The sequence below is a fragment of the Lagopus leucura genome, unplaced genomic scaffold (assembly GCF_019238085.1).
Source record: "Lagopus leucura isolate 7727_CA_CO unplaced genomic scaffold, USGS_WTPT01 Super-Scaffold_73, whole genome shotgun sequence".
In the NCBI taxonomy this organism is placed as follows: domain Eukaryota; kingdom Metazoa; phylum Chordata; class Aves; order Galliformes; family Phasianidae; genus Lagopus; species Lagopus leucura.
The window spans coordinates 62,425,300-62,442,116 of NW_024962252.1; the positions used below are offsets into that span (position 1 = coordinate 62,425,300).

The 16,817-nt window shown below is 39.3% G+C and overlaps 1 protein-coding gene across 1 annotated transcript in view; it reads right to left on the minus strand.

The window, feature by feature from the left end:
* Positions 1–15,586, minus strand: part of THBS2 (thrombospondin 2) — a 32,865-nt gene extending 17,279 nt beyond the window's left edge. The window contains exons 1-13 of the mRNA XM_042882451.1: positions 15,506–15,586; positions 14,409–14,483; positions 12,978–13,534; positions 11,414–11,498; positions 7,996–8,192; positions 7,103–7,243; positions 6,752–6,848; positions 5,536–5,706; positions 4,543–4,719; positions 2,843–3,016; positions 2,260–2,387; positions 2,004–2,156; positions 801–1,019 (exon numbers count right to left, since the gene is read on the minus strand). Of these exons, the coding sequence (XP_042738385.1) occupies positions 801–1,019; positions 2,004–2,156; positions 2,260–2,387; positions 2,843–3,016; positions 4,543–4,719; positions 5,536–5,706; positions 6,752–6,848; positions 7,103–7,243; positions 7,996–8,192; positions 11,414–11,498; positions 12,978–13,534; positions 14,409–14,483; positions 15,506–15,512 (2,181 nt within the window). The 5' untranslated portion in view covers positions 15,513–15,586. The remainder of the gene's footprint in view (positions 1–800; positions 1,020–2,003; positions 2,157–2,259; positions 2,388–2,842; positions 3,017–4,542; positions 4,720–5,535; positions 5,707–6,751; positions 6,849–7,102; positions 7,244–7,995; positions 8,193–11,413; positions 11,499–12,977; positions 13,535–14,408; positions 14,484–15,505) is intronic.
* Between the last annotated feature and the right edge of the window lie 1,231 nt (positions 15,587–16,817).

The window sequence follows — 16,817 nt, forward strand, 5'->3', positions numbered from 1 at the left end:
AACATTACAGATGAGCACAAAACCCAGTCCCAGGGAACATACCACGATAAGCAGCGTCTGCAAAACTTACATACAGCTGTTTTCAGGCTCCCTCATGCTTTCCCAATTTGTTTGCTTAGCAATCTTTCCTTTTTCAGTACTATGATTAGACAGAAAGGGCAGAGAACAGTCTAGAAAGGTCTAGAGCCAGCATGGCAGGTAGGTCACTTCCCTTAGAAGGGGTGAAAGCTGTAACTCCATATCTCTGAAAGGAGAGTGGCTGAACCTCCTGTTCTCCTCCACTGAGCTTTTGCAATTAAGAAAACTGTCTAGTTACTAATATTTGTTCATTTCTGTTTCCTATTGCCAAAATTTATCTCAGGATCTGAATTTGTTTTCACAAGGTATCTCTTTAAAAAGAAGGGTTAGTTCAAAGTAGTATTCAAAAGCATAGATCTTACTTGACTATCAGGATCTCATAACAAGCCTTGCAGATAGGATTTCCTACTCACCTGCACCAGAGATTCTTTAGTTCTAGCTAGCTGTGGCAGCTCCTATTCAGTACATTAACTCTACTCATAGGCCTTCTATGTATACTAAACAGGAAAAAAACCAACTCTGGATTTCAATTTAAAAAATCCCTTTTTGAATACAGTGTTAAGTGAATATACAATTTTCAGAATCTCCCACAAAGTAAGTACGCTATAACAGCCAAAACTGAAATGTGATCACCACTAGCTTGATGCTGATAGCTATCATTCATAACTATTTAGAAAAAAAAAAAAGGGAAACTTCAGTTATGGTTTAACTTCAACACCTACCTTCACACAATGATATGTAGCATTAGCAGCACAGACCAAGTTATTATTCGGCCATCCATCCAAATCTGAATCCTCACCACAGATGCGTCCATCACCAGCATAACCTGTTCTACATTCACATTTGTACATAGGATCACTGAAATGGCCTAGATAGATGCACTCCGCAGATTTATGGCAGCTGTGTGTCTTGTCTTTGCACGGATTCTCAGGTTCACAGACCTGTAGCAAATAAAGCATACTCATTGACACATAACAATTGCAGCCACCAGCTGTCTGCCTCAGTTTTGTCAAAAGCAGATCAGTCATTTGTTGCTCGAAACAGCAACTTTGTTTTTTATTACCAAGTCATATTGCTGTCAGTTCACATCTTCTGGCAATAAGTACAGTGAAAATAAGTAAAAGAAACATAGGAAAAATATGGCTATTATTCAAAAGAAACTGAAGTAGCCAGCATTTTCAGAACTCCATCCGCTTTTTTTCCATGGGTCATTGATGTCCACAAAGTAAACTATACTCACCTGTTTACTTTAGCAGTCCATCTGTTGGTATGCAAGGACTACATTTTTTTTTTCTTGCATCAAACGTCAAGTTTAATGAGTTTTTAACATCCTCCTCAAGTAAGATTAGTTACCTTGCTTATTTTCTTTGGCAGGATCTGCGAATCTTATGCAGATGTTTTATGTTTAGTCTTCATACGTTGAACTAACCACAAGCTTACTCAGCAGCAGAGAGGGGTATCCCATAGCATTTATTTTAATGTTTTTGTCCTATCTATCAAACCACAATCTTTAATATCACTTCTAATTTCTTCTATCCTTCCCCACTGATAGGTGTTGGCTGAATGGAATTTGGAATTCAGACCTATATCTGATGACATCCACATTAACAGTAATACTTTTCTCACGAAAGTAACGTGATTCTTCAATTCCTGATATCCTCAGTTGGTACATAACCCCAAGACAAAGCAGTGCAACACAGCTAAATGCCCACTGTTGACATTTTATCGACAGTGGCAAATAAATAAATAAATAAATATTGCTATTTTGCCACACAAACAAAAAAGTAACCAGGAACAGGAGTTCAGGAGTTGTCTACTTCATGTTATCTTTGTTTTGCACACAAGTTTATCACTTTTTCATTCAGATAATTTTGGTGAGAATTACTCAGCTTCTGGGCCATGAGATTCTCTTCAACATCACTTACTTGCTTCTCTGTCTTGGCAACTTCCAGCCCTACTCCATAGGGCTGACTTCCTTTATAACGTGGAGGACACGGCAAGCAGTGGAAACCCGGATTCGTGTTCACACAGCGATGGACCTGATTCACCTTAAAGCAAACATCTGACACAGCTATACACTGGAGGAAAGGGAATAAAGAAACCAATTAGATGCCCATGTAATTCCCAGATAATTAAATCTTCACAGCAGTTTCCATATGTTAATGAAAACAAAGTCAGTACCTCATCAAGATCTTCACAGACTGTGCCATTGCCAAGAAAACCTGCTGGACATGGCCCACATGACCAAGATCCATCTGGGTAACTGTTGCATTCTGCTCCAGGAAAGCAAGGATTTGACAAACAACCATCTAGAAAAGACACAAAAAAGAAGCATAAATTGAGTTAGGAAGCAAGGCACTTAAGACCACCCAAGAAACAGCTATTCTCTATTCATTAGCTTAGATCACATCTGATACAGCCAATTCACAAGAAAAATCCCCCACAAATTAAAGTCATTAAATGCATTTGATATATTATTGATTTGCTATGAAAATACTGCAGATTGCTAAATTCATTTCAACGTGCAACAAACTTTCAGGATCTGACTGAAAAGTGCATTGTTGAAGCCAGCATCAAGAACATGTAAGATCCCACTGCACTAAACAGTACAAGAGAACATAAAGGTGCCCTCCTGTAACAAAGATTTAATTAGCAAATTTCTGTAGTTTTGTATTTCTGTAATCATTAATTCAAGATTTTTCCACTGCAGAAACAAAAGCAATGATAAGTAGACAAACTAAATAAGAAATGATTAAATACCAACCAATTGGGCAATCCCTCTTATTGCACATATCATGTTGCTTAGTATCTCCCACACACGGCTTTCCTCCATACTGTGGCTCTGGACTGTTACAGAGGCGAGACCTCTCACGGATTCCTCCTCCACAGGTAACAGTGCAAGCAGACCATGGAGACCAAGGACCCCATTGGCCATTCACTAGATTATGTGGAGATAGAGTAAAGGAGAAGAGCATCACAGGCAATACACAGGGAACAACAATTAGTGCCAACGACAACATTCCTTTCTTCAGATCCCTGGCTGAAGACAGTTTCTCACTACACACAGAGGAAGAAAGATGCTGACAAAGCCTTACACTGAGATAACAATATTTTAGAAAAAAAAACAAGCAAATAAAAAATACCCAATTGCTTTATAGGCATTTTTTGGCCAATAATACAAAACAGCACATAGCACCCACTGGCATGGTGCATTTCCACTTAAGCTGATCAGAACAAGTACAGTGGCTTCAAAACTCCATTCTAAGCTTTCATTTTGTACAGACAGCAGCACGTATCTACAGTACACAAACTTCTGCTGAGCCCTACCTGACCTCCAGACTTAACTATGCTCAATGAAGCATTTATATTTTTATTCTTATTTGGTAACTCATTCATCAGTTTATCTTCAGTGGTACTGCATAACTCACTATAAGTAATTTAACTGTACAATTCTTCTGCACAATTTATACTGGTACATTCCCACTGACTGTTATCATCATTTCAGGAAAATTCAAGAGTACAAACATCTTCAAATGAAAACATCTTTGTTCTTAGCACTGCAAAAAAAAAAAAAAAAAAAAAAAAAAAAAGCCAAGGGCAATGGTTTGTGTCCTTGAATAATCTTTGTCATGGTTGCTAACTTTGCAGGCACAAGTAGATAAAAAAAATACAAAAAAAAAAAGCTATTTAATTAACACTGGATAAAAGCTTGGCATCAATTTCAAAGTTATATCCCCAGAGTAGAAATGAAAGAGACAAGGGAGTGAAGAAATATAAACAAAGTGAGGAAAAAATATATATATTTAAACTCCTAGGAAAGAGAACGAGTGGAATGAAAACTAATCTCTTTAGAGATTACTACATGCAGATGAGGAACAAAAGTATGATAGTATGAAAAAAAAAAAAAAGTGTGTTGCATATGTATAAACCGTATCTATGCATACATTCAAAGTAGTCTGGCTACTGGGGGATTATGTATTTTCTTAATATGTAGTGCCAGCCTCATTGCTGATGGAAAGTATTTCTGCTGTGCAACAATAAAAGTGCTGAACTATAAATAGGTAATTTTTCACTCCGTTAATGCTTAATGCCTAATCATAACCTGGGAGGTTTATAGAACCTCAGACTGCATTGTTACATTCATTCTAAAAACATCATTAGACAGATTAGCAACAGTAACTACGTGCAAACTAAGACATGGAGATCAGCTGTGAATATTAGCAGGCTACACAGCAACAGTTGATCTGCAACAGGATCTCCTGATTCCTCCACAACTTCTGTGGCCAGTAACTGCTGAACCAGATACTAAATCTCAAAACTTAGAGCAAATAAATGTAATTTCAACCTCTAAGCTGTAATTTATGTTTTCCGTCATAGAAATTCATTGTAATTTAGAGTTGTATAAAACGAAGAAGTTCAAATGGAACGCTATTTTGTCACTTGGATTTAAGGCCACAGACTTACCTGGGCATGGGGCCTTCTCACATTTCTCTGTTTCACGTCCATTTCCAACACAGTTTTTCCCACCCATCTGGGGAATAGGGGAATTGCAGAGGCGGATGCGGGTGATATTTCCTACTCCACAGGTGACTGAACACGAGGACCAGGGAGACCAGTGACTCCAACCACCATCTTGACGTACTGCCAGAGAAAAGAGCAAAATTCAAGGAAATACCCCACCTGCTGTAGTAATACAATTCCACCTGTAAACTTAAATCTTCCAATCAGTCTTACACCACATGTGATACACATTTACTTTCCTACTACTATCTCTTACAAATCCCAGCATTTCATCTTGGTCATTCAAGAGCAGCTTTCTTAAGAATCTCAATGACCAGTAGAGCACTAAAATGTTAGACATTTTACATAAAAATAAACTTGTTCCAATTGAACAAATATTTATTTAAAATGCACATTTGGACAACTAGCAGCTTCAGCAACAACCTTAGGCAATCACATAGCTTGCATACAGCAGTTACCTGCAACAATATGAGCTAAAGCTCTGGGTAAAGATTGTGATTTTTCTACGTGCCTTAAATACAAAAGCAGTTTCATACTTTCCAGAAGCCCTCTATGATTACTGAATTCCTAAACTCTACTCAGCTACTGAAACAGGCCAATAATTGTGAATGAACAGCAGAAGATATCTATGTTCTCACATATCACAAATATGAACCATTTTCTTTATGCTGACCTCAAACAAGAAAGTCCAGTTTGTAATGTGAAAGAAAAGATGACCTACTATCGTTCTATTCAAAAGAGTGCCCAGAATTCAGACAGAAATTAAACTGACAGTAAATAGAAGAATATTGAAAGGGGAGACACAACAAAGAACGTAATGAGAGTTATGCATATACTTAGTGACTAGCAAGTGTTTACAGAAAACTTACGATAAGTTTATTTTTGCTTTGAGAAATGAAAAGAAACTTTTAAGAAAGGGAGAAATTTATTACTTACTGCGATGGTCACATTTCTTGAAGCTACACATCCTTGTCTGAATGTGTGGGCCTGTACAAGCACTCCTGGTAACATCACAAGACCTTCCTCTCATCTGAGTCCCAGAGCCACAGGTAACTGAGCACTTTGTCCAGTCTGACCAGGGTGACCAGCCTTCCTCACTATCATCAGCTTCAAAGTAAAAGGTACAAAAAGTGTTTAGCATTGAAAATTGCTTCTACTACCCTACTTGGAAAATTTTTACTTCTCCTTTTGTGTATTATATATGCTTTGTCCTCTAGATCTCTTTCTAATTTTGCTTTCCTGGGTTGTCACTAAAGTTAGGTTGAAGGTAGTAAGAGGTTAGCCCAGATTAATGCTATGTATTTCTGGAATTCCCATTCATGCAATGTAACTGCAAAAGGCACAAACCTCGGGTGGAAGAAAGATATTTTATCCTAGAATGCATTGAGACAAACACTCAATTCTCACCTGCCTTTAACTTTAGCAAATAGGTCAGTATGAGATATGGCATTGGGTCTAAACAAAACATTAGCACAAAAACCATCATAAGCACATTGTAAGAACATGCTCTCTCCTCTAACCAAGTAAAAAAACTGAGTATATTGCTATTGTACTGTTACTTAAAACATCTAATCAAACAAAACAGTAAAGCTGTTCTCTTCTGTAACAGATCCGTCCAACTAAAGAGAAAAAGGTATTGAACTGACACTGAAGTCACGCAGTTAAATCACTGAAACTAGCATTACTCCATAGTCCACAGCCCACAATTCTGTTTTAAACAAACCTTGTCAATTTGTTTCACATAAGTAAAGCAAGCAAAAAGACACCCTAATCTATGTTAGTCTGTTCAGTTAGGCAGTACAGAAAACAAATAACAATGCACAATAATACTGTAAACCAATTTAAACACACAACAGTGTTCAGCCTTGGAAAACATAACTCAGGAGGAGTATGCATCTAACCTTCAGCATCTGACTAAGCTAGGCAATTTACCAGCTTGTTAGCAATATACCAATACAATGAGTAAAGTGAGAAAAACTATTCCAGAAGGTAACTTCTGGAAGCAGCATCAGTTATTTCATATAATCCTTGTATACAAATGAATCTGATTTTCTCTTACCTATCTTCACCTCATTTTGACCTTTCTGACCTACTAGTAGTGAAATAAGAAATCAACAGAGAGTAGAATCTTTTTCTTTAGATAAGTACTTACAGTGAGAGCAGATTGGACAGCATTCACCTTCAATAAAGGATGGATCAGCACAAGAAACTGGTGGACAGGTAATTTGCTGGCACACAATTTTAGAGTCCTACAGGAAAAGAAAATATTCTGACATGCTCACACAGACAAACAAATCAAGGTGCGCCTATGGGGAAGGTTTCACACGTAGAATTTGTATTTATTCTAAATGGCATGGACATAATTTTTTTTTTTTTTTTTGTGAGGCAGTAAGTTTCAGAAAGTTTGAGCCAAGCCCTCAGTAAATGTGACCAGATCTGGACAGTCAAACTGGATTAAGCCTATTGCTTGTTGGTGCAGAAAAGAGTATTTCCCAGACCTTACCTGACAGGTGCACTTTGTGCAGCTATCTACAATCCAGCTTTCACTATCTGCAAAGACTCGGCCATCCTGCCAGCAAACTGATTGGTTCTTGAGTGTTTTGTTAGGCCCAATCAATTCCCACATAATTTGGTTCTCTTCAGACTAGAAGATGAAGCAAAAGAAAAAAGTTACTGTACTTTGTAAACAAATAGTTTTAAACGAACCAAAACTAAGAAACACTAGCAGATTTAATTTTTCTATTAAGAACTCTATACATTTACTCATACATAAATACAGTGATCTCAGGTACAGCAATATTGTGAAGCTAACAGTACAAATAAGTTCACATAGTACCAAGGGAAATCCATTCTGAGGAGAAGATTCCCCTCAGATCTTCCTTTAGATGGGAAGATTTTACTCTTGAGACATAATGGTATAATAAACTTCCTTCAGAAGATAGTAAGTTATCCAAAATAAGAAGAGTGGCAAATTTCAGTAAAATGTCATCACCTTACTTCAACTATCAAAATTCCACACACATTTATAGTTTTGGTACTCCGTGTAGCCACTTGCTGATATATTCATAAATAGTATAAGAATGGTAACAATGTTCTAAAGGTACAGTTTACAGCTTGCTTTCGATTTCCATCCTTGGAGTATGTTTTAGAGATTAGATTTCTTACTCTGTGTAAGAGTGCATGTGCTTGTGTTCCTTTAAACCCAATCAGTTAAAACCAAGCCTTCAATAACAACTCCTACTCAAGAACTACTTTACTTTTACTTGGAAAATGTGCCTAATGTCTACAGTGCGTAGCTATCCAAACACGTATAGCTCTGTTAACCACCCCAAATCTACCAGTATGAAGCAAAGCATTACAGCAAAGATTAAGTTTTTCAGAGTTGAAGGTACTTGCCACTTTTTGGAGGTTATCAGCTAAATTGTTCACCACAATGCGCAGGCCAGTGAGCTCAGTGAACATTGTTCCCAGCTCTTCACAGGACCGGTCACAGAACTCAGCCTTCTTCTCTGTTTTTTCACCTACATATTCAGTCGTGACAGCAGGGCTCAAGTGAAGGATTTCAGTGCTCTCATTGATGGTGTTCACTTCAGCTAATTGCAAGAGAATGAAAAAGAAGAGATGAATATACAGAGTTCTCCCACAGTTTACAGTTCCTGTTAAAGTCACAAACTGGTAACCATGGAATAGCTTCATGCCGTATTACACCCTGAATAAAACAGGGGTTAGATGTCAGATGGTTCCAGTTATAGTCTTTCCCTTTTCAAAACTAAGAGCCAAGCTTTGCTTTATACAGTCCTCACTCTAAAACACCATTGGTACTGCATCATATTCATTTGTGAATTAAGTGCAAGTAAAGGACACAGTATTTAAAAAAAAAAAAAAAAAAAGAAAGAAAAATCAAAGCCATCTATTCAAAGCCATGAAAGATTCCTTTTTTTTTTTTTTTTTCCTCCTTCCCCAAATCTTATTATGTTTCCTCAATGCAGAGAAAAAAAACAGTTGAAAATCTACTAGAAAGTTGCTGGTATGGTTCTGCCCATATATCCCATGTCTAGTTGGTCCAAAAGAACTAACCAATAAGATGACATTCAAAAATTGTCACAATTGTATTTAAGATGCTTGGTTTGATGTGCTTTTCTATTAGCCATGGAGAATCTACTGCTAGCCAGGGACTACAACAACAAACTGTTTGCAATGTTCCAGCATTTATGTAATTGTCCACCTTCACTTATAGGATGGAAGAAAACTGATATACCGCATAATGATTCAGAAGTCTGTGTCGTAACCATTTAACTGCTTTTTGATTCCCTGGAAAGAATGCAGTTTTCCTACCATGCTGAAACACTAAGGTTCTCAGATTTCCCCATAGCACTTCTCAGGTCATTCGTTTCATATTTCTCAAGCCAACATGGAGTATGCCTTGACCGGAACACTCTGAGAACATTAATAAAGATGCAATCTCAGCAGGAAACATAAACCAAAACTATGTCAGAAGAGCTAAATCCACACTTCCTACTGTTACTTGGCAGCAACTTAAAGAAGATGCCTGGGGATCACTGCAAAACCAGTTTTCTGCTGCTGGCTTCCTGCTAATTTCCTAACGACCACATGATTATCCTTAAAATGAGAAACCAGAAGAGCAGAATGTACATTCTCTCACATATGCAAATATCATGCTGTTGATCTAGCTGGAGAAGGAATTTTACTGATGTGTACACTCAGGCACACTTTTATCATCTGTCCTACTCACCATTGTGTGCAAAACCTGCTTACAGTATTTGCAACTGCCACACTACAGAGACACTTTTCTACACACAATTCAACAGCAGCTCCAAGCTACCATTTCATCATACCTCACCTCATAGTAGAATAAGATGCATTAGAGAAACACAACTGCATTTCTGAAAAAGCAGTAGCATTTCATTGATAATGTCTGTCATATAACTTATGTAAGTTTCACACTTCAGCACCTGTACCTCAGTTCAGTGGATGGGCAATACAAATGGGAAAATATTTATTCTGTGGTCACTAGCATACTACTCATGGCTTTGTAACGGTGATAAGGTGAATGGGTAATGCTATAAATCCACAGTCAAATATGTCCTTCTCAGGTCCTTCTGATAGCCTCAAACCACAGCATACCATTAGCCTTCTTCTGCCATTAGATAAGCAATTTCCATACTGAAGTGTTATCTCAGTGTTGTAAAGTGAAAATATTATTTATGAAATAGTTCTATACACATTTCCCAGGAAAGATAAAAACATAATCTGCATAGTTTACTGGAACTGAAATTTGGTAATTGACAGACATGATGAAATATGCATTATAGCAGATATCGTTAGCATGTAGAACTCAATTTTTTGAGTTATTATTTATCCCTTTAGGCACCCATTCATTGGCTTCCCGTTTATAGTAGAAATAGTGTACTCAAACATTCTATTTGTGCTTGGTAATATTTCAAAACATTTGGACGAACAATCTTCCTTTGTATTAATCAACAAATAAAAACACAAAAGATTTGAAGATACTCTACTTAATTCCTGAAACCATCTCTTTTATTCAGATTACAATTAGATCTAAATATACGTTCTATTTTTCTATTTTTTTCTGCAGCAGTTCTCAAGCACTTTCTTCCACTAGCGGTTTAGTTTTTTGAACATATACATACACATATATATATATATACATATACACATATATACATATACACAGATATACATATATATATATATACACAATACATATAAGTGTGTATTTATATACCTTTCAGAAATTTTTAATTACAAAACTCAAATCTGTGTCTCTCTCTGAAGAAGTTTACACCGCTACTGCTTGAGTTCTGGGGTTTGTACAAGCAAGGAAAAATGCTGAGTTCAGCCAACTTAAAAGGCTCAATCTCTTATTTCTGTCACTTCACCAAGAAATAATTGCATTTCAGATGAAAGGAGTTTCATATAAAACACTGAAGTCCTGACTGCCTTGTACAGACACCATGCTCCTCTAATGGAATCAGTTATATTTGAGCCCTTACTGAACTGCTGCCAGTTACAAACCCTGGAAAGCAGAATAGCACCTCCCATTAGACCTACTACAAAACCTTAGTGCACACTTGACAAATTTTCATTACTGTCATGATGAATCCAAAAAACTCCCACACACAGAGTGCTCACCTCCTGGAGAGGTCAACATGAGCAGGACTAAATAGAATATACTGTAGCCTGTCATACACATGCCTTCCATAACTACTTTTTTTTTTTTTTCCTTCTTATTTTGCCTTGGTTGGTTTGATGAAAACCCTTCTGGGATTCAAACCCAAAGCCTCTTTCATTCAATAAACTCACTGTTGAGGAATTAGTTGTCTTTAAGACTTGCCAACCTGCTCATGGACCCAGTGAGGCTCAGGAGCGTTAGTCAGAAGCAATATTCTTAGTTCTGTGCTTGAAGCATCAGAGATTTTTCCTCATGGTAAAATACAGATATCTGCATATGCAATTCTATTTTTTATTTTTTTTTTTTCTTGATAGATTTTTATCTCAACTTAAAAGCAGATACTCAAAGTTATAAATCTAACCATCATGAACTAGAGAAGTAGGTTGGACTGTAGGAATGGTATCTCAAGGTAGCAAACAAGCATGTTCCTTTTACCACCAAAAAGAACCTTGCTTTCTTCTTCATTATCAAGTAAGAATCCTCTAAAATTTCAAATAGATCTGTTTCATGGCTTTACAATATGTCATCAATGGCATTCTCATTTTTAAAGTTTAATGAAAAACATTAATAAGGTAAAAAAAAAAAAAAAGCAAGCCTTACTTGACTGGCTCCTCTGGCATCCTTTTTTACGTAGAACATCCTCTATAGAAGTATCAAAGATTAAATGAATATTTTGCAAAAGACCCTGTAATAATAAAAAAATACAAATAAAAACCAGCTTTATCAATTTGGGATTATACTATCTCAAGCCCATACTATTAGCATTTAGCCATGATTAATACCAAGATAAAACAATCTCCATGGCATGAAAAATATATATATTGATAGTTTTAATATATACAATTTCAGTACTTTAAGCAACAAGTTAGGTATTTTCTGAAATAGGTCATAATAAATCAGTAATTCATCAGCAATGAGCTCAAATCTCTATTTCCATAGAGTGCATTTTACATTGTAGTTCCATAACACATTGGCCGTGAAGTCAAAGCCAACTTCTGAAGTTCCCACCCCACTGTACCTCCATTATTTTCCAGTTTTCCATGCATCATACCTTGCTCTCTCCTCAATTGTGCTGACACTACCCTGACACAGTACTATATAAACACACTAGTATGTTTCACTTAAAAATCTCAAAAAAGAAAGGAATTATTTTAATAGCAGATTTCAATGGTCCATTGAACTGTACGGCTCCAAAACTAGTTCCATTAGCACACATGACTGTCAAATGTAGTCATGGAGGCAGAGGGAGAAAATGTGACCAAGAACTTCCCACTTTCCTGCCAAAACTAGTCAACCCATAGAACCAGCCTCCAGCATGTCACACTCTGACTGACAACTAGATGGCACAACAGGATGAGAAGATGAAGCACTTTCCAAATTTTTGAAGCCATAAATTAATTTGATTTCAACTTTAAGTGCAAAGAAGCCATCCTTAGAGCACCAGGACCAGATAACATCATTCTGTGGACAGGACGTAATTCTCATTTGATAGGAGAACTAGAGAGTTTGAATGTGCTTAATTTTAAAGCAAAAGAGAAGCAAGATGTTTTTCCACAAAAAGAAAAACTTTCTACCAGACTGATCAAAACATTTTGTTCTGGTCTTGTCCGCTTTTCAAATGTCTTTTTATCTTTGATATTGAAATGAAAGGTTATTCAAAATGGTAAACCAAGACATTCCATTAGGGGAACAACACTATATCCTTCAACTCTACTAAAAATTCTTCTCTTCCTTCACCTGATTTTTTTTTTCAAATAAAATTTAACAAATATTGACAGGTTCTGTGAACAAAATGGACATAGTGCAAAATAAACAAGTCTACAAGATATTTCCAAGAATCACCCCTAAAAACGTGACATGTTCAGAAGTTCCTGCATCTGGAAAATAAAGAGGGTGGTTGTATAGAAACACCCATAAACAGATTGTGCATTTTTCCTGGTCTTAGACTGTTCTTTATCAGTCCTCTGAATTTTCAGGAACTCCCAAATACATGCAATAGGTATCCAGTAATGAATAAAAACATATCCTGGAAAAATTTGCTTGCCAATACCTCTGACCTCATCAAATTCAAGGGCCTTTGTGAGAACAAAACTGAATCTATTGCATCTTCAGTGACTATTTGCAGCTACATTCTTACCTCACCAGAGACTTACGGGTTACCTACCCTGAAATGATTCTCCCGAATGGATCCTTTCGCCACATACATTCTGCTGTTCTCTGCCTTCAGTTGCTCATAAAAAGGCTCCTCCAGGATGAAGCTGTCAATAAGGTCACAGCCAACATAGAGGTTGTAGTTCTCTCCTGTTACTTGCACGGTGAGATTCTTCCACTGCGAGTCAGCAAGGTCCACGTCTTCCAGGGAAATCACATTCTGGAAGCCATCCACCCAATAAATGAGGTCCAGGGTGTTGGCTCGGCCATTGGAAATTATCTCAAACTGCCTCTCAGTGATGCCAGGACCTTCTAAAGCAAGGATAGTGCCTCTAGATTGCCTGTCCTGTCTCAGGGTGGCTGAAAGGATAAAGCCCTCATTTTGCCGTATGAGTTTAACAATCTTTTTTAACTTCTCTGGTTTGAATGGAGGTATATGGTCAAACCGAATGAAACGATACGCTGGGATAGCGGGATCTGGACCCCGAAACAATTTTGCTCCAACTGTCTTTCGGTTTATGTTACTGATTTGAAGTAAATCAAAGGTATTCTCCTCTTCTTTGACATCATCTGAAAAAGTAAACAGATCGTGACTACGAGAAGTGTCTTCAGAAACACAACTCTGCACACAAAACTTAGTAACTGCAACACACGTGAAGATTAGTAAACTCCATACTTTCTTATAATAGTTTACTAACATGCAAGTTAATTGTATTTTTCACTTGTAATTTTCATTTATGACAACTCTCTTCTTCTACACATGTAGGCATAACTATATGAACTCTACATACAACCACACATTTTAAGGGCAGTGTACAAACAAACTTGCACACAATACATGCTGTATGTTCAAGCCTACATGCAGATGCATGTAACAATGTAATCATTAGATATTTATATATATATACTGTATACGGATAAGGAATGAGGCAATTTCAGTATTTTCACTGTCACCTAATAAAAATCAAATTCTGAGAAGCCATCTGGCCACAGGAAAACAGGAAGCATGAGAAGCGCTTTTTAACAGTTCAGGACAAAAAGTCAGATGTAAATGAGGGCCTGGCATTATGCCAATTTACATTCTACTACATTTGGTCAGCAGAGAGTTATTGCTATACCTCCATCTTTTCAAGAAATTCAGCCAACTCAGCCATTCTGTTTATGCTGCCACACATGTACACGGCAGAAGAAAGCATAACAGCAATTACTTCTGAAATTACGTAGGTGTTGATCAATGATTTCTACAGAAAACTGCTTTTAGTTATTAGTTATGGAATCTCCATTTTGCAGCAGCTAGATGCAGCTATCAAAATAAGACCCAGCAACTACAATTCCAAGATTTTTTATAAGTCTTACAGAATTACTGTGTCCACTGTAAGTCAGGCAAGTCTATTTAAGCCAGATTTCAGGTTTGTGACTTAGTCTAAGAAGCATTAAAACTTACCCTGAGCATCTGAGGAAACCCACAGGGTTATCAAGACAGCAAGCCACAACAGCCTGCTCCTCTGCAGCATAACTCCTACAAATAAAGAAGTAGTATTAGGAAAATAATTGTTATCAACTACAAATATTTTAATTAACCACAGTATACACCATAAACAGAATTTTCATTAAATATTACACATACGAAATCAAAATTTTTATATTCCCTAACAATTGTCACACATGTTCTGGGATTATTTTTATTCCAGAAGTAAAGCATTATGACATCAAGCAAAAGGATGATGAATAAGGCTCATTTCCATGTAAATGGCCCTAGGAGTTTAAAAAAAAAAAAAAAAAGCCATATAGAAAAATGTGTGGTTTTTACCATGTGGCATAGATACCACCACATAGTACTGCATAAGACAACACTTAAGTAGCTGCATCTTCACATTGGATCAAAACGCTGAAATTTCTTGTTCATCTGCAATTCGTTGTAGGATACAGGATCTTACAAAGGCCAGTTCTGACTACTGGAATTGGCTTCCAGGACCTTTCCCAGTATCATCAGAAAAACTCCTCTTTCTCATACACATATCATTATCCATTCCTACAACGTACTGTACCCAATCATAGCTGGAGAAAGTGCCTTTCAACACGATGCTATTCCTGCCCTGCAGCGCTGTACAACCGCAAGACACATAATTGCATCTCCATATGCGTGCGCTCCCACAATGAATGGAGCAGGCGGCGGTAGCTTGAACGTGCAGACGTTCCCTTTTCTGCATGCACCCATCAGCACTCCCAACACTCCGCGCACGTTTGGAAGCGCTCAGGATACCACCTATTTCCTCTCTCATACAGATCTTTTTTATCTCCAGGAGCTCTTACCATTCAGCGCCTCGATGTACTATGGCTACAGCCGCACATCGACGAACGCGGGGCAGCGGCTCAATCCCAGCTCTCGCTCCCTGTGGGTTCCCCCAGGACAGCTCCCACCCAGGGGCAGGAGGTTCCTCTTTCCACCCCCCCTAGAACTCGAGAGGCACGCACGCTGCCTCGGGAGAGCTGTCCGGAGCTGCATCAGCCTGCAGAGAGATGCAGCGCCTTACGCCTCACCTGGCATGAGGAGAGCCGACGGGGCGAGAGTGCCTGCTCCCGGGGCGCTGCCGGCGTTGCGGAGCGGATCGCGGTGCCCTACCGCCGTCGCACGTCCCTCCGCGGCCCCGCGCCCCGCGCCGTCGCCTTTATAGGCTGCGGGCCGGGCCCCGCTGTCAATCAGCGGCGGCGGGGCGCGCCCCCGGCTCGCTCCTCGGCGGCAGTGACACGGCCCCCTGCCGCCCCCTCCCCGCCGGGCCGCCCGCCCTCGCCTACCTGCGGGGCGATGGCGGCCCGTCCCCCTGCCCTGTACCGCCCCGCTTCGGGGCGGTGCGGGAGGCGGGCTGGGTGGCTGGGTCCCCCGAAGGAGCGAAGGGGAGGGTAGGAGAGAAGAGAGGAGAGGCGGTCGGGGCGGGGTGTTGTGCTCCTCGATTACCGGCGGCTCTCGGGACGGTGGAGCGCGGCCGGGCGGCGCGGCAGAGCTCCCCGGGAGGCGGCGCCAGGCACCGTGCGCGACCGGGATCCGCCGCTGGGCTTCCCGAGCCGCGGTCCCACCAGCCCTGTACGTCGGCAGCTGAAGGCTTGTGCTGCGGCAAAGCTCAGCCTTCCTCAGCACAGAACCCTCTCCTTCTCAACCTTTTTTTCTTTTTACTTTGCGTTGGCAACTCAACTGGGCACCGTCACCCAGTTGGTAAAGTGCCCGTCGGGGGCCAATCAGAAGTTCCTCAAGGGTGCACTCCATCCTTTTCTTGTCCTGGTGGGAGCGTTGATCCCCTTTGACCTGGCACTAGGCTGTCCGAGGTATGCTTCTTGTGAACGGAGCCATGCCTCAGTTTAATACAACCAGCACACAAAACATGTCTCTCACGTCTTGTTCCCAAACTGCAGAAGTCTGGAAAATATCTTCCCAAAGCAACCCTCAGACTCATCATTTGTCCTGTTGTGGAGCAGCAAGCCCGCTCAGTGTGGAACAAGAGAATGAATTACCTGTGGTGGGTCCTGCCCTGCAGCACAGAAAAGTTTCAGAATTCAAACGGGAAGAGAAGGATCCCTGCTTTGCTGAGGCTGAAAGCACGTTTGCACAACATCTGTGGAAGGATTCTGCAGCTGATGAGAAGAGGCATGGGTTTGGGCTCTGAGAAGTGTAATGAATCCAGAGGGTAGAGCCCCATCAAATGTATAGATGGACAAATGTCATCAATGTTTTGTTTTGTTTGCTTTAAAAATAAAAATGTACGGAGAATGAAGTGTAGAAAATCACCTACTTTGTCATCACCACTTGAAATTCCAGTAGGAAAACATGTTGCTCTTTCAAAACACAGAAGACTTCAAA